At 65.4% G+C, this 20415-nt stretch overlaps 1 protein-coding gene and 1 long non-coding RNA gene across 5 annotated transcripts; one reads left to right on the top strand and one right to left on the bottom strand.

Annotated features, from left to right (window-relative positions):
- The first annotated feature begins 357 nt into the window (after nt 1-357).
- On the top strand, nt 358-19889 carry ZBTB7A (zinc finger and BTB domain containing 7A). 4 transcript variants are annotated; one of them, XM_023243870.2, is made up of 3 exons: nt 358-672; nt 9994-11264; nt 14770-19889. In XM_023243870.2, the coding sequence occupies exons 2-3, from the start codon at nt 10009-10011 to the stop codon at nt 15266-15268; spliced, it is 1755 nt and encodes a 584-aa protein (XP_023099638.2). In that variant the 5' UTR covers nt 358-672; nt 9994-10008; the 3' UTR covers nt 15269-19889. The 4 variants fall into 4 exon arrangements, with proteins under 4 accessions (XP_023099638.2, XP_023099629.2, XP_023099648.2 ...); XM_023243861.2 differs by lacking the exon at nt 358-672 and adding an exon at nt 1616-1934; XM_023243880.2 differs by lacking the exon at nt 358-672 and adding an exon at nt 5357-6564.
- On the bottom strand, nt 13635-14960 carry LOC111557773. Its single transcript, XR_002738068.2, has 2 exons — nt 14822-14960; nt 13635-13922 (listed from the first exon to the last, which is right to left on the bottom strand). It is a non-coding gene; the product is annotated as an uncharacterized LOC111557773 (long non-coding RNA).
- Nucleotides 19890-20415: the final 526 nt, after the last annotated feature.

The raw sequence follows: 20415 nt of genomic DNA, 5'->3' as shown, positions 1-20415 counted from the left end.
ACGCCCCGGGCGTCGGGGGCAAAGCCCGCGCCCCCCCGCACCCGCCCCTGCGCAGAGGCTGGGGGCCTGTTTATCTGGAGGCCCCCACCCCCCTCCACCCCGGGGGGCCCGCTCCCCCCGCGCCCCGGGGAGCTCTGGGGCCAGATAAGCTGGCAAGCTGGCACGGCGCCGCGCAGCGGGGCGGAGAGGTCAGAGGAGGGGGGGCGCGCCGGGGGCGGGCTGGACCCCCCCCCCACCAACTTGACAAAACCTAATAACAGCCCGGTCTCCCCGGCGCAGCGGGCGAAGCCCCACGGGAGGGCAGAGACGTGGCAAGGGGGGACCTGCCGAGCCTGTTCTGGCCTCCGAGGCCGGGGTGGGGGGGGCGGGCTGGGCGTGGGGGGGGCCGGCGGCTGCGGCACCTTTAAGACAAGGGAGGACCCCTCTTGCCCTCGGAGAAACCAGGAAGGGAGTCGCGAGCATCATACGGGGCTTTGGCTGTACTGTACAGTTACTGTAGGGGCAGTGACGCCGCCGCCGCCGCCGGAGCGAGGGAGCGACGAGTGGAGAGCGCGAGAGGCGGAGAGCGAGAGACGCGGACCCCGGAGGCGAGCGGCCGAGGAGCCCAGTCCCAACTCCGGGCCCCGGCCCCTCGCGCCCCGGCCCGGCCCGGCCCCGGCCCGGCCGCGCGAGGTAAGTCAGCGCCCGGCGCGGCCCCCCGCACGGGGTGCAGGGCGGGGACGGGCCGGGGGCGCTGCGCCCACCTCTGCCCTCTCGGGAAGGGGAGATCCGGGAAGCCGCGGACGTTCCGCAAGTTTCAGAGGAGGGGGTGGTTGGCAGCTGCCCGGAGGCTGGGAGCGCCCTGGATCCCGAGCGCGGGGAGGGGGCGCCGCCCGGGAAGGGGGATTGGGGGCGAAGTGCATGGGTTTATGCCCCAGCACCCCCCCCCCGCGCCCCAGTGCATGGCTTTTCGGGGATCCCAGACGCGCGGGGAGCGGGGGAGGGGAAGCGGGGCCGCATTGAGGGTGGGGGGGAACCGGCGTGGGGAGATAGGGGGGCGCGTCGCGTGCTAAGTTTGCAGCTAGGTACTGGGGGTGCTTTCGCCCCCCGGGGGCCTATTCGGTGCTGCGTGCATACGTTGGAGTTGGCCAGGATTGAGCTCCATGGGGGATGGGGGGGAGGGGGCTGAAAAAACAGGGAGGGGGGCTTTGCAAAGGAGGGGGAAGGGGTGGAGTGTCCCGGTGGGCGGGCGCGGCCGCGGGGGCTTCTGGACGCCGTAGTCCCCCCACCGCTTGCGACTGGCAGGTGGCAGGCGGCTGGGACTACAAGTCCCAGGGTGCCTCGCGCCGGCGGCCCGCCGCGGTCCGCGGGTAGGGGCGGTGCGGAGGAGGGGCGGTGAGCGGCGGGCCGGCGAACCAATGGGCGCGGACCGATCGCGCGGCGCGGCGCGGAGGCGGGCCGAGCCGGCCCGGAGGCGGAGCCTGAAGCCGGGCTCCCCTCGCCGGGGGCCGGTGGCGGTCCCCGGCTTCCGGCTGCGCGGCCCGCGGGCCGGCCCCCTCCCCGCCCCGGGGCCCCTCCCCGCCTGGTTGTGTAACCGTCCCCAGCCCCCCTCCCCTCGGCCCCCCGCCCCGGTAGGGGGGGGTGGGTCACCCACCCGGCGCTCCCCGGGGAGGGCGGCGGCCCCAGCGGCCGCGCGGCGCAAGCGAGCCCGGGGATGCGCGGCCTAGTGCAGGCCGGGCCCGGGCGTGGGGGAGGCGGGCGGGCGGACCCAGATCCGGGGTAATTTGCATCGCCCTCCCCCCAGCCCGGGTGGGGATTGGCCGCCGGCGGCGGGGGGTGGCGCGGGGCCAGGCTCACTGCCGCCTCCCGGCCCCTCGGAGGGAGCCAGCCCAGCCGCAGCCGCCGCCACCGCCGCCGCCGGGGCCGGGCCCCCTCGCCGCTGCCCCGGGAAGGAGGTAGGAGCCCCTCACGCGGGCGGTGCGGCGGGGGCCCGCGGGCCGGGGCGGGGGCCGCGCGCTGCGGCCGGGGCGGGGGAGGGGGCCGCTTCCTGCCCCCGCCCGGGCCTGACTCAGCCTTGGGTGGGGGGACAGGCCTGGCCCCTTGCCCCGCCCGCGCGGCCGCGCGGCTCCGGCCCCGGGGGAGGGGGCGGAGAGCACCCCTCTCCTCCCGCCCGCGCCCCCAAAGCGCGTGACCCCGTCTCCTCTGGCTCAGACCCCCCCCTCCTTCCCCTTGACGCCACCACCACGTGCGAACCCTGAGTCCCGGCAGAGGAGGGGGTGAGCTGGTGGGATCCGGCCCCCTCCCTCGCCCTTCCTCCCTCCCTGGCTTGGGAACCAGCCCCCTCCCCTAGTCCCGGGCCTGGAACCAGGCAGGGGCCTGAACTGAGCGCCGGGGCCGGTGCACCCCCCCCACCTCTCCCCGGGGCACAGGCCTTTGCGGGTTCTGGGTGGCACTGCTGGCTGGGGAGCCCGGTGGACCGCAGCAAGAGACTGCTGTCCAACCTGGCTGGGGCACCCAGTGGGCGCCCACTAAATGTTTGGGGAATGCAGCCAGCAGTGGAGTGAGCCGGCAGGGGAGGCAGACAACTCCTCCCCCCACCCCCCCAAGCTGGGCGGCGGAAGTGAGAGAGGTGCTGGTGCCCCTTCCCCGGGTGTGCCCACCTGGTTCACCCATGGGTGGCAGGCTTGGTTTACTACGCACCCCCTCCCCCTGCCAGCTGCCTCCGGGAGCAGGGCCGGCTGGAGAGGGCATCCGGGATTCCATGTCAGCGCCCCCCCCCTCCCCCCCACCACAACACGGCCAGGGCGTAACCCTGAGTGTGCCGCTCCCACACTGGGGGGGCCCTCCGCAGGACCAGCCGATCACTTCCTATTGGCAGAGCTGGTCTTGGGAGAGGTCCGGGGAGTCCAGGCTCGGCTCCGTGCAGGGGGCATTTTCCCCTGGGGGCCACCCCCGCTGGGGCCCCTAGAGCGCACCGGGCCTGGCACTTGTCGGCTGGGCTCGGGGCTCTGTTTACCGCCAGCCATCGCTGTGGAGACGGGAGCCTAGGGGAGAAGGGGGGGCAGGAGCCGGTGACTGGAAGAGCGGAGGCCTGGGATCCGCATGCCTAATGAGGGAAAGAGGAGCCAACGGGGACACTGAAATTTTAATTCGAGGGTCACTTTGGGGGGGTATTTATTATTCAGTTCTGATTGGCTGCGTGGTGGCCAGTCAGCACCCTGGCCCGGGCCGGGAGCCACGAGAAACTCTCAGCACAGGCCCTAGGAGAAGCAGCAGGGGGTGGCCGCAGGGAGCTGATGCGCCCTTTCCTCTGTGTGGGAGACTGAGGCCTGGCAGAGCTGGGTCTCATCCAGTGGGGAAGGTTCCTGAGGCCGTAGCAAGTACGCGTGTTTGCCTTTTCCCTTCCTTTCTCTTCCCTGGGGCCCTCTGACCTATAGCTGGGTCAGGCTGGTGGCAGTCCCCTTGGCCACAGGAGGAAACCAAGGCTGGGAGGGGAGGCTAGACACGCGTGTGGGGACCCCGGGGCAGGCAGGGGGGGCGGCTTACAGCAGCCCTCGGAGCAGGTGCCGTGTTGGGCAGGGGAGACTGAGGCCCAGGGGGAAGCAGAGAGCAGCCCAAGGTCACCTAGCTGGGCCTGGGTCTGACCCTCATGGCCCTGCCTCCTGACTCACAAGACGAGTCTCCTCTCAGCTGAGGGGCACCCACCCACTTCTCTTCCTGGGGACCTGGGGGCTGAGAGCCGGCATTTGTAGGCCAAATGGAGACTTCCGGGGGCTTATGAAACCCTGTGTCCAAAGAGGACAGCGAGGCTCAGAGAGGGCCAGCCAGGTGCCCAAGGTCACACAGCATGAGCCCCTTGTCCTCTCGCCTCCCCAGCCTTCTGTGGCAGGTACTTTTATGGCTCGCTAAGGCCTTTCCTGCCCTCTCTGAGCCACAGTCCCGCACCTTGGCACCTTGGCCCCTGGAGATGGGCAGGGCTCTGGGTTTTATGACCCATTCTACCCAAGATGACTGAGGTCACCTCGCTAAAGCTGAGACTCAGGGCCAGCCCCTCTGCAGCAGAGCTGGCCCGAGGTCTGCCGGGGTTTCGAATGACCCACTAGCTGCTGTGTGACCTTGGACAAGCCCCTTGGCCTTTTGGAGCCTGGGTGTCCCCCGCTGTAAATTGGGGTTACAGGGTTCTCCCTGGGCGGTCCTACCTGTGTCCTCTTTCCTGCCCTCCCTCGTGGAGGGAGCACCTAGATCAACTCAGGGCGCCACGGGGATTCTGCCGGAGTGTGTTGCCAGCCCGGCCACTTGAGACATGCAGAACCCCCTCACCTGTCACCTTGTGCTCCAGGCACCTGATGGACCATAAACCGCCCTGCAACAGCCCTGGGCAGTGGGGACCAGAGGAACAGGCTTGGGTGGGGGCCAGTGTGGTCCAGTCCCAGCCCAGCCCTCACCTCCACCTGAGGTCGCCTTGGGGAGGCCACCACCGCCCCTCTGCCAGCCTCAGTCTCGCCATCAGCCCAAACCTGTGGTCCTGAGGGTTTAGTCCCTGATTCCCCAGGAGACTTGGCTGAGCGACTGTCGTGCGGTGTCAGGGCCTGGGAGAGTGCTGCATCCCTGGTGACCAGGGGTTAGGGCCCCCCTGTCCTGAGTTCACAGATGTCAGCAGGACTCCAGTCCTGCCCCAGGCTCCCTCTGTGACCTCAGGCAAACCTCTCCTTTTTCTGAGGCAGAGGCAGCTCTGAGGGGGCTCGGCTCCAAGGCCTCCAGGGTAGGGGGTTCAGTCCCTTGCTGGTACCTGGGGGCAGTGTGGAGGAGGGGGGAGGAGCCTGGGAAGGACCAGCCGGGCAGTGCAGAGCCAGTGGGCTTGTGTTCAGAGTGAGCTCTGCTGTGTGACCCTGGGCGGGTCACTTCCCCTCTCTGAGCCTCAGTTTCCTGACCCGTAAAGTGGGGCAGTGATTACAGACCTGTGAGGACCCCTGTCGAGATCAGGGTCGGGCCTGTTGAGGAGCAGCGCCTGCCCTCGGGGCCCAAGTCCTGAGTGGAGCCCCAAAGCGCGGAAGGGGCCCTGCTGAGAATCTGGCGCTTGTGAAGAGCCTGGCCAAAGGACTGGCCCCTCCATCTGTCCCCCCAGCAGGCTGTGAGCGGCCACTCGGTGGAAGTGTCCCCACCCACGCCTTTCTGGTTTAACTGGAAAACAAGGCCCCGTCCCACCTCCCATCAGGATGTGTTTGATGGGAGGGAGCTGGCGGGTTTGTGGGCACAGGACACAAGGCCCCAATGGGCCAGGCTCCCCCTCGTCTGGGCCCTCCAGGCTTAGCGATCCACCTGCCCGGGCTGGGGGCGGGGGGGGGGGTGGTGGTGGGAGGTGCAGGCACCTCCTGGTAACAAGCAGGCCTCGGGGGAGGGAGGGAGAGGTCTGGACGAAAGAGAGGACAGCTTCGAGAGGCCAGCCAGGCCCCTTCTGGGCATTTTGTCCAAGCAGGTACAGCCTGAGCAAGGGTGGGCTAGACCGTGCTGGGAATCTGCGAAGCCTGGCTTTGCTTACCCCCAGGTGATGGGAAGCTCATTCCTTCTAACTCCCCACGAGTGGCTCTGGCTTCCCGGGGCTTTCTCTTGGAAGCCGGTGACTGGCGTCAGGGCTGTTACTTCCTGACTCGCGACAGCCCTCGAGAGCGTGGGAATAGGGTGAGCCTCAGCCCCACCCATGAGTTGGGGGTCAGATGGGATCCCTGTGACCTCCTCGAAGCACCCCCCGCCCCCCAACTTCCCACCGGCCTGCAGCCTTCCTGCCTCTGGCCCTTTAAGGCCTGGGCAGGAAGCCCCTCCCCATTTAGGGCAATAAATGGACACATAAAATGGCCGAGGGCCTGTTTGCTGGTGTCTGGCCTGGCTGGAGGCCTGTGAGGACAGGCGGGCTGGCAGCCCGGCAGCCACCCTGGGCCGTTGGTGCCCCCCACTCCCTAATCGGGACGCTGCATTCCTGTCCCATTAAACCCCAGGCCGGGGACCGGGCCAGGCAGGGATTGGCACCAGGTCAGGGCGGGGTTACCCGTTGGGACCAACCTTGCAACACAGGCCGCTGGCCTGGGAGGGGGCGGGGGCGGCTGGGCGTGGGCCTGGCGACCGCACCTGGGCACCAGACTTGCTGTGTGACCTTGGGCCGGCCACCCACCCTCTCTGGGTCTGGTTTTCCCCTCCAGGTGAGGGCTCCTCGCCCCTGGCTTCCTCCTGGGGCCTCACCACATACTTCCTTGACACGCAGTAGGTGGGGAGGGGGCTGAATTCCTGGAGTCACATTCGGAGGTTAAGTTCAGAGCCCCCCCCATCCGCAAGGAGGCCCGGGGGGGGGGTCAGTAAGCAGCCTCACTGGGCCTTTGGGGACGCATGCCGGCACACAGTAGGTCCTCAGGCAGAGTTTGCTGAATAGGTGGGGCCGGGACCCTGGGCCTCAAGCAGCCCCAGTCCCCTTGGCACTTGTCATGACCTCCGAGGAAACTGAGGCACAGAGAGGCCCTGCCTCTTGCCCAGTGTCCTACAGCCTGGAAGTGGAGGACCTGGGATTTGGGCCCGGACTGCTGTGCACGGCACACAGTAGGTGTCAGAGGTCCCTTCTTTGGTTTCCTGTTCTACTCTGTGTCGGGGCCGGGGCGTGGGGGATAGACAGGCCTCAACCGCTCATAATGCAACCCCCCTCGCCCCCTCTTCCAGGAAGACAGCAGGTGGCAGTTACCTGCCCACCCCCTGCTGGCCACCCCCTCTCCTTCCCGAGAGTCTGGGGAGGGGGGAGAAGGAGGAGGCCCGCCCCAACCCTCACCTTGCCCCTGACCTTGGGAAGCACGGTAAATAGGGCCTCCTCCCCCTGTCCCTCTCCGGGGCGCCCACCTCCCGGCCTTTGCCTGTCCTGTTCTCCGCGCTCAGGATGCCCTTGCCACACCTGCTGCTCCCGGGGCCAGGCGGGGGCACTCCTGACCTGGCGCTGGGTCCCCGGCCTGGCCGCTGGTCTGCTGTGTGCCCTTGCCCAGGCCTCCTCACCTCTCTGAGCCTCTCCTCGTTCTGTAAAGCCCTGGGCTTACAGCGAGAAGGATGAAACGAGGTGCCAGTTAGCCCCCAATCGTCCAGGGCACACGGGAGGCCCCGGGGAGGGCTCCCGACAGGCCCGGGTTCTGCCGCCTTGGAAACCGTGCAGCAAATAAATGACCCTAGGTTAGCTCAGAGGTGGGACCGGGGGAGCGCGCCAGCCGGGTGGGCGGGGCTGGGTGTGGGCTCACTCCGCGCATAGCTCTGTGGTCTTTGGTTCATCCGGTTTGCTGCGCCCCTACTGTGCGCCGGCGGCGGGGGTGGGGGGAGGGGGGGAGCCTGCTGAGGCCTGCCCCTCGGCCGCCGAGTCAGCACCGAGCGCCCCGGAAATCCCATGGAGGCGGGGGCGGGGCTCTGATGAAAGATGGGCTGGGTGGGTGTGGGCCCGAGCTGTGAGGACCCTGGCCCTGGAGGGTGGGGACCTGGCCGGCGTGGGGGTGGGGCTTCCTGGAGGAGGGAAGTTTCATTGGGTCGTCCTGACCGGCGCAGCCACCTGGCGTGGGGGCACCTACTGGGTGTCAGGTGCCGGCCGGGCCTCTTAGGGTGCAGGAGGCCACACGGCTGTCCTGGCGAGAAGATGCCGTGGCGCACAGTGGGTGTTCAGCAAACAGGTGCCTTTTAACTGCCGGGTCGCCCGCCTGACCCGCGCAGGGTTTTCTGCCTCTGCCTTAGAGGGAGGGGTCCCAAGGGGTGGGGGCAGTGGCCTGGGGTGTGGCACGCAGGTGGCGGGAGGGTGTGGGCCAGGTTGTCTGCAGACCCAGTTTAGTTTCCAGGCTGAGGGATGAGGCAAGGGCTTGCTGGGGGTGGGGGTGGGGGGTCTCTTAGGATTACGTGGGGGAAACAGAGGCCCTGGCTGGAGGGGACAGAGACGTGGCCTTTGGACCTACGGGCCGCGCCGCGCTGCAGGCTCGCCTGGCTGGTGGAGACCCAGGCCCGGGGCCCCGGGCCGGCTGCAAACCGGAGCCCGAGCATCTTCATACTTCGGGCCGGGCTGCGCCAGCCCCCTTGCCCGGCAGGCGCGGTGCCCGTGGGAAGGCAGGGGTGGGGCAGCCTGGGGGGGCGGGGGTGGGGGGGAGGTGCTGGTGAATCCTCTGAACCATTGCAGGTCCGGACCTTGAGGCACCTGGGGGGAGGATGGCAAGCGGGGCCAGGGTGGCCATCTTGAGGCCTTGGTGGCCCGGATCAGAAGGGGGTGAGGAGGGCCGAGGCCAGTCTGATCCGGAGCCCATCTGCCCACTTGCTCCCTGGGGCCTGGGGCCAGACGGCAGATGGTGGCAGGGGGTGGGAGCCGCCACAGGGGCTCCTCCGAGGCTTCCGTGGCTGGGCCTCAGATGGGGTCGGGCGTCCCCCCCATCTCCTGCTCCCAACAGCCACATCTGAGCGTCCCCCCCCCCCGGCCCCACCACAGGCTGGCGGAACAGAGGGGGGAGCCGAGCAGCTGGTGTGGTCAGCGGGAAAGAGGGCGGGCCGCAGAGAGAGGCGTCCTGGGAAGTGTAGTGCGGGCCCGAGTGGCCACACAAAGGCCTCTGTGTCAGCCCCAGGGCCAGGGCCCTGCTCCCAGGGCGGCCCCGGGTCGGGACAGTCCCGGCCTGGCCTTGGGTCGGGCCAGATCAACCCCGGGGTCCCTTGCCAGGCTGGTCCACTCGAGGTGGGAGGGATGTGGGTCGGAGCTGGGTTGAGCTGCTCGTGCTCTGCCTGGAGGGCTGGGGGTCCCGAGGCCCTTAGGCCAAGGAAGGCGCGGCCCCCCTCCCGGGAGATGTCTGGGGGCTCAGTCCTGAGAGCTGGGCACCCGGAGGAACGTGGGTTGTGTTGGGTGGCTTGGGGCAGCTGGGGGCTCCCCGGAGAGGGTGGAGGGGTGGGGACAGGAGCCAGAGGGTTGCACAAGCGCCCGAGTGGGTGGATGAGTCACAGCCCAGGGGAAGGCGGAAAAAGGGAGTGGGGGAGAGGGGCAGGACAGACGGAGTGTCCCCCACCACTACCGCCAGCTTTTCCAAAGGCCTCTCTGTCCATTCGACAGATGGGGAGACTGAGGCCCTGGGCCGAACAGGGTGGCCAAGAGTTGGGGAGGAGCCGGGTGGGCATGAGGTGGACAGAAAGCCCCTGCTTCTCTTCTGGGGGTTCAGCCTGGGTGGGCAGGGAAAAGGAGCCTCAGGCAGTCGTCCCCCCCCCCCATCACCCCGTGACTCTCTGCTGTGCCTGGGCCAAGCTGAGCTGCTTCGTGCTGGGGGCTCCGCGAGGCGCGGGAAGTGGCTTGTCGTGTGGCCGCTGGCTCCGCCCCTCCAGGGCACGCCCACAGCCTGGTCCCCGGGTCTTGGCCTTACCCTTTCCTCCTGACTCGGAGCCTCACTGGGAGGTCAGAGAGGCCCAGGGGCCAGGCAGGGACTGACGACCGGGTTGTCCCCCGGGTCACACATCCTAGGTTTGAGTCGGGGTACGGCTGAGGGGCCGTGGGCGTGGTTCTCCTCCCGGAGCCCTGTTTTCTCACCTCCATAGGGCGGACGGTGCTGCCTGCAGGGACTGCGGGGGGGCTCGGGCATATGACAGCACACAGTGGGTGCCTTGCATCACCGCCTCCTAGAGAGGGTGCGGGCAGAAGCCAGCACTCAGATTCATTAGGAAGCAAGGCATTTATCGAGCGCCTACTGCGTGCTCCCGTACCGCCTCAAATCATCCCTTGGCCGGGCACTCTAGGGGGCCCTCTGGTGGAAGGGGGGGGGGGCGTCAGGATCTGTCGCTCGAGCCCCCGGCGTGGGTTTTGCCCGTTGATAAGGCAGCACTGTACGTCCGCCTGCCCTGGTGCACAGCTGGGAAACTGAGGCTGGGGGGGGGAGGGGGCGCCGCCTTCCGGGGGTCGCCAGCCCCGGCCGGTGCGCCCACCACCCCGCACCCTCACGATCACTACTCCCTCCCTCCCTCCCCCCCCCCCCCCACCTGGCGCTGCAGGTCTCGGCGCGGAAGATGGCCGGCGGTGTGGACGGCCCCATCGGGATCCCGTTCCCTGACCACAGCAGCGACATCCTGAGCGGACTCAACGAGCAGCGGACGCAGGGCCTGCTGTGCGACGTGGTGATCCTGGTGGAGGGCCGGGAGTTCCCCACGCACCGCTCGGTGCTGGCGGCCTGCAGCCAGTACTTCAAGAAGCTGTTCACGTCGGGCGCCGTGGTGGACCAGCAGAACGTGTATGAGATCGACTTCGTCAGCGCCGAGGCCCTCACGGCCCTCATGGACTTCGCCTACACGGCCACGCTCACCGTCAGCACGGCCAACGTGAGCGACATCCTCAGCGCCGCCCGCCTGCTGGAGATCCCCGCCGTGAGCCACGTCTGCGCCGACCTCCTCGACCGGCAGATCCTGGCGGCCGACGCGGGCGCCGACGCCGGGCAGCTGGACCTCGTGGATCAGACCGACCAGCGGAACCTCCTCCGGGCCAAGGAGTACCTCGAATTCTTCCAGAGCAACCCCATGAACAGCCTGCCCCCCACCGCCGCCTTCCCCTGGTCTGCTTTCGGCACATCCGACGAGGACTTGGACGCCACCAAGGAGGCCGTGGCCGCGGCCGTGGCCGCCGTGGCCGCCGGCGACTGCAATGGCTTGGACTTCTACGGGCCGGGGCCGCCGGCCGAGCGGCCCTCGGCCGGGGACGCGGACGAGGGCGACAGCAACCCGGGCCTGTGGCCGGAGCGGGACGAGGACGCCCCTGCCGGGGGCCTCTTCCCGCCGCCCGTGGCCCCGCCGGCCACCGCCACGCAGAACGGCCACTACGGCCGGGGTGGGGAGGAGGAAGCGGCCTCGCTGTCGGAGGCGGCCCCCGAGCCGGGCGACTCTCCGGGCTTCCTGTCGGGCGCGGCCGAGGACGGGGACGGGGACGGGCCCGACGCGGATGGGCTGGCGGCCAGCACGCTGCTGCAGCAGATGATGTCATCGGTGGGCCGGGCGGGGGCGGCGGCGGCGGCGGGGGACAGCGACGACGAGTCGCGGGCGGACGACAAGGGCGTCGTGGACTACTACCTGAAGTACTTCAGCGGCGCCCACGACGGGGATGTTTACCCGGCCTGGTCGCAGAAGGTGGAAAAGAAGATCCGGGCCAAGGCCTTCCAGAAGTGCCCCATCTGCGAGAAGGTCATCCAGGGCGCCGGCAAGCTGCCGCGGCACATCCGGACCCACACCGGAGAGAAGCCCTATGAGTGCAACATCTGCAAAGTCCGATTCACCAGGTGAGCCGGTGCGCCGCGGGGCGGGGGTGGGGGGCGGGGGACGGGGTGCAGCGGGCACGCTGGGACCCCCGCCCCCCGCAGCACCGCTGTCTCCTCCAGGGATGGTGCTTTCTCTGTCTCGGGCGGGGGAGGGCTCGGGCACTCCCCAGGCCGAGCCCATAGGCGTCGGGGCCGGACCACGGGAGGCTCAGGCTCGAGGGAAGGCCCGGGAGTCGGGGGTGGGGGCGTTCTTCTCCTCCGGACTGGAGGCCCACGACGTTTGCCTGGGGAGAGGGTGGCTGCCCCGTAGGGCGGGGGGAGCCGGGCTGCCTCCCTGAGTCTCCCAGGAGCCCCGGGGGACTCGCTCTACTCGGCCAGCATTTACGGAGCACCTGCTGGGTGCCAGGCCCTGTCCTAGGCCCCGGGGGACCCAGGAGTGGAGAGGCACGCCAGAATCCCCGTGCGGGCCATGGGGCGTGTGTGAGCTAAAACCACAGAGTTGAGAACGCAAGTTGGGAGCAGAGAACCAGGGAGGGGGCGGCGGCTGTTTTAAACAGAGAGCTGAGTCCCCGAGGAGGGAAGCGCCACTGCAAAGGCCCTGAGGCCAGTTCAGCTTGGGGGTCGCGGCCGCAGCAGGAGGGAAATGGACATGGGAGCCCCTGGGTTTGGTCCCTAGGCGGGAGGAGTTGGAGGCCAGGCTAGGGGAATTTGTGATTGGGTCTTAAGAGTCCAGAGCTGGCTGGCTGGGCCCTGTGGGCCAGCCGGCGGCGGGGGGGGGAGGGGGGGGCGCGGGGGGCTGGCGTGCAGGGGCCTGGCCAGGCTGGGTGACTCAGCATCACCCCCTACCCCCACCCGCCCTGGGGTTCCCCCAGCCACGCCCACCCAGGCTGAAGAAAGAGGCCATTGTCCCAGCTTCCCGGCCCTGCCCCGTGGGGACAGGATCTAGGGGCTGACCCCCGGCCCCTTCCCCACCAGGCCAGGAGAAGAGGGTGTGGCCCAGACTGCAGGGCTCGGGACCCTAAGCAGGGGGTAAAGGGTGCCACCTGGGAGGTGGGAATCTATTTGGGGACCTGCCCCCCCCCCATTTGGTGAGATTGGGGCGCTGTTAGTCTCGGGGCCTGCCTCTTCCTCCAGACAGGGGTCGTAAGGTGGCTGTGGGCTGTGCCCTCAGGGTCTCTGGGCCCAGGAGGGGCAGCTTTGTAGAGGCCCAGTAAGCCAGGATCTGGAGATGTGAGCAGGGTGAGAAGGGGCCTGGGGCTCCCCTGACACTCCCCCCCCCCCCCCCCCCCGCCCCGGTCCCACACCCCTAATGACAGGCCTCAGGTGGCTTCATTCTGAACTGGAGCTCTCCTGGCTACCCCACCCTGACTCAGGCTGATCCTGTTTACCAGGCGGGGAAACTGAGGCAGGGAGCGCCACACCAGGCCGGGCCTCTACCCCCACGTGCCCACCTGGCTCCTCTTTGCCCCCAACCCAGGGCCCCAGCCCCCACGCCTTCCTCCAGGCCAGGGAGCCCAGGGGCCCCTGTGAGTCACACTAGAGAGTTGAGTAAGCGGGGCCTGTGGCAGCCGGGGCTATAATTACCCGGACCAGGGCTCGGGGTGACGAAACAGGCTGCTTCCACCCCCACCCCACCACCGGGCAGCCCCTGGCCCGCTGTGCAGCCTGGGACAGGTCGCTTTGCCTCTCTGAGCCTTAACTGGAGGAGTCTCTCTGCTCCTCAGTCGGAGTCCCTGCTGTCCCCTCTGGACCTGGCCCGCGCTGGGATCTGGACGGGACAAGCGGGAGACCGTGTTCGTAGACTCTGAGGAGGTGGAGGGAAGGGCGCTCCCTCGGGGCTAAGAGACCCGGGCGGTCCAGGGAACGAGGAGTTCACTGTGTCCCGAGTTCTGTTGACTCACGTGGGATTATAAGGCTGGAGAAGAGGCAGGGGTCTGGTTGCAAAGGGCCAGGCCTTGAACCTCAGGGCAATAGGGAGGCTTGAAAGGGTTAGAGCTCTGTGGGTGGTGCCAGAGGTAGGGACCTGGGGCTAGAAGAGCCTGGGGAGAACAAGTCTCTGAGGAGTGGGAAAGGCTTCCTGGAGGAGGAGGGACATTTGAGATGGGGCTTTGACGGATGCATAGGAGTTTGTCGGTCCCGGCACTGAGCATTGCGGTAGGTGTGAAAAGTGAGAGGCCCAGGATGGCTGAGCCGTAGGGTGCAAGAGGCTGCAGCAAGGAACGGGTCAGATGCTGGCCAGGGTTCCGGAGACCCAGGTCTCTGCCCCTGCCCTGTGGATTCCAGGCAGGAATCCTCTCCCACGGCTAGAGGCCAACCCAGCGATCACGTGAGTCACCTCTGTGATTTGACATCTTCCGGTAGGCGCATTTTTTAAAAAGTGAAAGGAACAGGTGAAAGTGACTCGAGTCGTGTTTGACGTCCATTTTTCTTGCGTTCAACGTGTAATCAGCGTACAGAGCTCTAAGCGAGCCAGTTTGCAGGACACGTTACGCGAACGAAGCCTTCAAGATCTGGGGCGCCTTTTGGACTTGGTGGCCCATCTCAGCTTGAACAGGCCACGTCTCGAGGGTTCGGGCCGCGTGTGAGAGCCGTGGCTGCTGTGTGAGACGGAGCAGCACCCGGACTGTCGTTGCTTTAGGGCTGATCCGTTGGCCAGCTTGGCTGGCTCCGCACCGTTCCCTGTGGGGCGAGATGGGCAGGCAGGGGCCCCGGAATCACCCGGGCCCCGCTGTCTTGCGGCTCGCAGTCCAGGCAGGCAGACAGATGAGGAACAAGGAAACTGGCACACAAACGAGTGAGAGGTGGTGGCCTGAGGGACGCGGGGTGGGTGGGGTGGAGTGCGAGGTGGGGAGGGGCCTGTCTGAGGAAGTGACGTCTGAGCTGGAAGTCAGATACCAAGGTCCAGTTAAAAAGGGCTCCAGGCAGCAGGAACGGCATGTGCAAAGGTCCTGAAGTAGGCTTGTGCTCAGCCTGTTGTAGTGACAGCCAGGAATCCGGCGCGGCCAGAGCAGAGAAAGACAGAGGTGCTGGGGGAGTTGACGGAGACTGGGGGCTGTGGGGTGGAGACCCTCTGTCCCAGAATGCAGGACTTTCGGTCTTAGAGACCAGGACAGCTGGCCACCCTCTCTGTTACCAAACACCCTGGCGTGTTGCCTCATGCCCTGTAGTATTTTCCAGCACCGGAAACAGGGTCTGGTATTCAGCAGGCACTCAGTAAATGCCTAGTGTTGTGAATGAATGCAGGTGCCGCAGGCAGAACCCCCAGAGGGAAGCGCCATTATTTCCCTCCTATGGATAAAAGGGGTTCGGAGAGGTTCTGCCATTTGAGCGGGGGCGGGGCGGGGGGGGGGGGAGTGCAAGGCGTTTTCCAGCCCCTGTGGGTGTCGCTTCCCCAGCGCCGAGGGCCCACGTCTCGGGCCCACTGCCCCGGGTGCCCCGGCATTCCCGGGCTTGTCCCCACCCCTGCGCGGAGGGCCCACGTCTCCCGCCGTGGCCCGCTGACCACCCCCCTCCGCCCCGCCCACAGGCAAGACAAGCTCAAGGTGCACATGAGGAAGCACACGGGCGAGAAGCCGTACCTGTGTCAGCAGTGCGGGGCGGCCTTCGCGCACAACTACGACCTGAAGAACCACATGCGCGTGCACACCGGCCTGCGCCCCTACCAGTGTGACAGTTGCTGCAAGACCTTCGTGCGCTCCGACCACCTGCACAGACACCTCAAGAAGGACGGCTGCAACGGCGTCCCCTCGCGCCGCGGCCGCAAGCCCCGCGTGCGGGGCGGGGCGCTCGGGGGGCCCGACCCCTCCCCGGGGGCCGCCGCCCCGCCCGGCGCCGCGGCCCCGCCCGGCTCCCCCGACGGCCGGCGCAACGGCCAGGAGAAGCACTTTAAGGACGAGGACGAGGACGAGGACGAGGCCGGCGCTGACGGCCTGAGCAGGTTGAATGTAGCGGGTGCCGGCGGAGGGGGAGGCGACGGGGGCGCCGGGGCCACCGCCGACGGCAGCTTCGCGGCCGGACTTGCCTGAAAACCAAAAAGAGAAAACAGAAACCCGAGAGAGAGAGAGAGAGACAGAGAGAGAGAGAGAGAGAGAGAGAGAGAGAGAGAGAGAAAATCACCCACCACCCCCCCAAAAACACAAAAAAAGAAAATCTATCTATATACAGATATCTATATCTATATATATATATACAGATATATATATATGAGGCGCCACAGAATCTAGGGTAGTGCTTTTCTGAGATTTTTCTCCTTCATGATGTTCTCTCCCTCCGCGGGGACCCTCGCCCCCGCTCCGGCTCCCCGTACCCCCACCCCGCCGACGGGTTTCGGGGCTCGGTTTGGGGTTTTTGTGGGACATCTAGATTCTGAGCCCCCCCCCTCCCCCCCCCCCGCGGGGCACACCCAGCATGGAGTCTGGGGTCCCATCTGAGGCCTGGTCAGGGCCCCAGGCGCCAGGTGGGGGTGAGGGTGGCCGCGGGGGCTGGGGCACTGGGGTGGGCTTTTGTTCTCATGCCCTCGCTGGTTTCTATGAGTCTTTCAGACAAGACCTTAAATGATCTCTGTCCGCTGTGAGTGGACGTTAAAATGCACCCTGTCCCCACCCCCACCCTCCTTCCTCAGGGCACTTACTAAGTGGGGGTCTCCCCCCCCCCCCCCCACCTCCCTGCCTCCCGCTCCTGCCTGTGGTCCTGTATGTGTCCTGGCCGCTGTGACACAAATCTATTTATTTCCAGGCCCGGAGAGGGGAGTCGGGGGAGGGGGCGCCAGGGTGGCTCCCTGGGGGGGGGGGGGGGGGCTGCCCCCGCCTCCCTTCACGGCACTTACACCCTGGCGGACCCCCCCCCCCCGGACCGCCGCTCAGGGCGCCCCGCCACCCCCCCTCCCCCCCCAGGCCGTGCTCCCCGACCCAGGCCACCCAGACCCCACGAGACGTTTGGAGATTCAAAACATTTTTGTCTTTACCCTCCCCTTAGCCCTCTCCCAAGTTTTTAAAGCACTTTTTAGATTTTTTTTTCTTTTCCTCCTTAAAAACAAAATTTATATATAGATATATATAGATATATATATATAAAATATACTTTCCTCAGAGGAGCAAAGCAACAGTGTGGGGTGGACGAGGCCAGAGCGGAGGGAGCCCAGGGTCTCGAGGTGGCAGGGAGGAGGGGAGAAGAGTCCAGAGGTTCTCGTGTCACAAAAGCAATAAAGACAACATTTTACAAAATGAAAGGAAAAAAAAACAAAAAACCACAAAAAACACACAAAAAAAAGACAACCAACCACAAATAGAAGTCTTGGCACTTTGTAACAGAACGGGTACTATACTTTATCTTAATTCTTAATTTAAAAACATGTTTACAAGTTGCAACCAACTTCTATGAAAAGTCGAAAAGACAAAAAAAATAAAAAATAAAAGAGAGCGAGCGAGAGCGAGCGAGAGAGAGAGCAAAAAGAAATTCCTAAAAGTCAATTTATTTTTGTACAAAATAATAAAAAAAAAAACCCACCGCAGATGCAGAATCCACTTCTGTTCCCCGAGGTGAGAGGGGTCAGGAAGGCACGGGGGCGAGGTCTTCTGAGGTGTTCGTGCTTTGACCCGGGGGCCAAAGCCTTGCCTTGCAGGCAGGACCGTGGGGTTTTTTTTGTGTTTCTGCCGTGTCCCCCCCCCCCGCCCCCCTCCCATTCTGTCCTGTTTTGGTTCTGATTCGGAGGTGTCTCATCACCTGCCAGCCATACGATTGGCCACCCGTGTCTGCGGGGACCCTCCTTACTGACTCCCCAGCTCAGGGATGGGCCCGAGAGAGGGCTGGCCTTCCAACCAGCTAGAGCAATCCAGTCTCCCCCCCCCCTCCCCCCACCCCCTGCCCTCGCCCCTCGCCCACTTTGGGGCTCCCCGCCCTCCAGCATGGCCGCCCTTCCTTGTGGCCACCAAGGAGCCGCCATGTGGGACAGGTCAACCCCGTCGAGGTGGGTGGCGGGGCCCCACCTCCAGGGCCTTATATTCCCCCAGGCACCCCTCTTTTTATTCAAAGGCACTGACTGTAATCTGGGGGCTGGCACCCGCCTCCCCCCAGCCTCTGGCTCCCCAAAGGCCCGGTACTGACCGAGCCACAGGCCACGGACGGGGGCCAGGGCTGGGGAGACCGTGTTGCCAGAGGCCAGGGCACCCTCACCCCAACGCCCTCTCGCATATGCAATGCCTAGCGTGGGACCCTGTAAATAGACGCTCTGTCAAGCCGAGACCCTCCCCCATCAAAGCCCAAGGTGAGGGGTGCCCCTGCTCCCCCCCCCCCTCCAGCTGCTGGCCCGTCTCCCTGTGCCCCTTTGCTCTGTGACAGACCCCGTCTTGTCTTTTTTTTTTTTTTTTTTTTTTAAAGGGAAGCTTTTTAAGAAGGCAACTTTCATCATTGTTTCTACAGGATACTATTCATCACCCCTCCCCCCGAGCCCGTCAGCCCCCCAAATGTCTCAGGACCCCCCCTTCTGAGGGGGGGTGGCAGGGGAGCCCAGGGCCGGGTGGCCTCCCTCACACCCCGGTGTCATAGAGTAAGCCCTTTTGGAGAACCATCTGTGGAGGCCAAGCAGAGAGCTCGAGCGCCCAGGCCAGGGACCCCCCCCACCCCACCCCAGCTGAGAGGTTCCCTGAGGGGACAGCCCTCTCCCCACCCCCATACACCCCCTCGCAATAAAACCAACTGAAAAATCACAGCTGTCGTCCTGGCCAGTGGGGGCGGCTGGACTCGGGGTGGGGGGGATCAAGGCCTCTGGGACTATGGCGGGGTCAAGGGCTGAATCCCCGCCGAGCACACTTTTAACACAGACTTCCTCGGGAATTGCACTAAACCCCTGCCCCTAGCTCTGAGCTCCGCTTCTGATCGCCCTGCCCACCCACTCCGCCTTAACCCTTGGCCCGCCCGCCCGTCCTAGGGGCCGCAGCGTCCGCATGGGCCCAGCGCCGGGACCCCGGCCCCTGACCCCGCGCAATCACATACTGTACATAGACGTGGATCGATTTTATTTTTATTCTTTAAATTAAGGTCGTGATCAAGTGTTGCCAAAGATACTGCTGAGTTCTCGCGTTTCAGGAAACAAACAAACAAAAAAAAAATATTTGAGGGGGAGCGTGCTGACTGGTCAGAAAGGACACAGCAAAACGTTTTTTTGTTTGGTTGTTTGGGTTTTTTTTTTTTTGTGTTTTCTTTTTTTGGGGTGTTTTTTTTTTTTTTAACTGCCTGGTACAAAAAAAAAAAAAAAAAAAGAAAAGAAAAACAAAGCGAAATTGTTATTTCCATCATCTTGGTGAAGTTGGGTGGATGTGTGCGAGCGTGTGTGCGAGAGTGAGGTCCGGGCCAGGGGCTCCGGGCAGGGTTGGGGGGGGAGCTCCCGGGGGGGGGGGAAGGTGTGTGCCGGAGGGCCTCCCCCAACACCCCCCGGAGCGGTCAGCTGGCCTGTGGGACCTAGGAGAGAGAGGCTAACACCCTTGCTACTTCTCCCTGCCTAGCACCCCCCCCCCACCCTGACCCCACCTTTTGAGATTAAGAAAAAAAAAAAAAAAGCAAAAAAACACTACAAAACAGAAAAAAAAAAAAAAAACAAACAAAACTTAAAACCCAGTGAATGTAAAGTTCCGGACCAGGCCCAGCCTGGCACGGGTGTGGGCCTGCGCCTCTCCGGGTTCCAGCAGGCCATACCAAAGTCGGCCCCCCCCTTGGGTGGCTGGCCCAGGAGACCCCCCTGTGGCCATCTTGTCGCCACTTGTACCTGGCTGTCCCTTTACTTCCTTCCGGGGTTGGGGGGGGCCCCGGTGGCGGGAGCCGGGGCGGGGGGGGGGCAGCAGCATTGGACACGTCGCGCATGGTGGGGTCGAGGCTGGGCCGGGCGGGGGGAGGGGCCCCCCAGGACCGAGGCAGTCCAGGCAGCCGGGATTGTAGGAGGCCAGACAGAGTAAAAGGGAAAGCAGGACAAAAAATTTAAAACAGAAAAAAAAAAAAAAAAAAAAAAGCAAAAATCCTATTTTTTGAGAAAGAAAGATATTTATATTTGCAGTTTTATTTTAAAAAGTTATTTAAGCTGAGGAAGCAGCCTTCCTGGAGGGCGGCTGGCGCAGGACGGGTCAGGGCCTGGGGGCTCGGGCGCCCCGGGAGCCATAACCTCAGAGTTCAGACTAGCTCGCACTAAGGACAGAGATTTACACAGGGGGTGGGCAGGCAGGGCCAGGAGGTGGAGGGGCTGGGGAGACCCCCGTCCCGATGCCGGGGCTGCCTGGAGGCCATGGCCAGGGTTCCTGAGGCCCAGGGTCCCCCCCGCCCCTCCCAGGCCCAGATACAAGGTGCCTTGGACTTTGGGGGGCCGGGCCTGGTGAACGGGGGGGGGGTGGGGGGGGGGCAGGGGCGGTGCCCGGGGGCACAGAGCACAGAGCAGACATTCCATAAACTGTATTTGAGAGTCTTTATAAAGTGTGGGAGATTTAAAAAAATCAATTGATAAAAATGCACTTTTGGGGGTGGGGGGGAGAAGCTTTAAAAGTAATAAAAACAAAAACAAAAAGACAAAAGATGAAAAACCAGACAAAAAAAAAATCATTTTTCTTGTACATAAAAAACCACTAAACGCAGCCTGTTACGACCGCTGCTGCCTCATTTGCCTGATTTTGATGTTCTTTGTGTTTTGTTTGGGGGAGGTGGGGAGCAGGGGACGGTGGGTGGGGGGCTTGGGGGCCCCCTTCCCTGAGGGTCTGGGCTCACGCACCCACACCAGTCGGGGCCCCTGCGGTGACCTGGCCTCGGGGCTCCCGGGGTGGGCGGGTGTCCCCAGCATCGGCAGGCCCAGGGCCCCTACAGAGGAGGTGACCCACAGTGTGGGCTTGGCAGGTGGCACTGGGAAGGGGCCCGGGGGCGGGCAGGGAGAACTGGCTGGACGTGCTTCTCCATCGCTTCCAGCTGCAGGGTTTCTGGAGGCCGGTGGGCGGCGGGGTGGGGGCGGGGGGAGTGGTGGTGGCTGGCTCGGGCACCCCAAGTCTGTCAGAGGCCCCCCCCACCCCGTGCGGCCCCGCGCTGGTCCCCGGGACATGACCAAGGATCCGAGCTGGCTGCTCCCCGGACATCCCCCGGGGAAGAAGGGGAGCCAAAGCCCAAGCATTGACGAAGGGTCCTGGACTGCAGCCCCCACATCTGG

This window comes from Felis catus, chromosome A2 (assembly GCF_018350175.1).
Source record: "Felis catus isolate Fca126 chromosome A2, F.catus_Fca126_mat1.0, whole genome shotgun sequence".
In the NCBI taxonomy this organism is placed as follows: domain Eukaryota; kingdom Metazoa; phylum Chordata; class Mammalia; order Carnivora; family Felidae; genus Felis; species Felis catus.
Note: the sequence above shows the minus strand (reverse complement) of the source record. Positions and strands in the feature narration are given on the sequence as shown.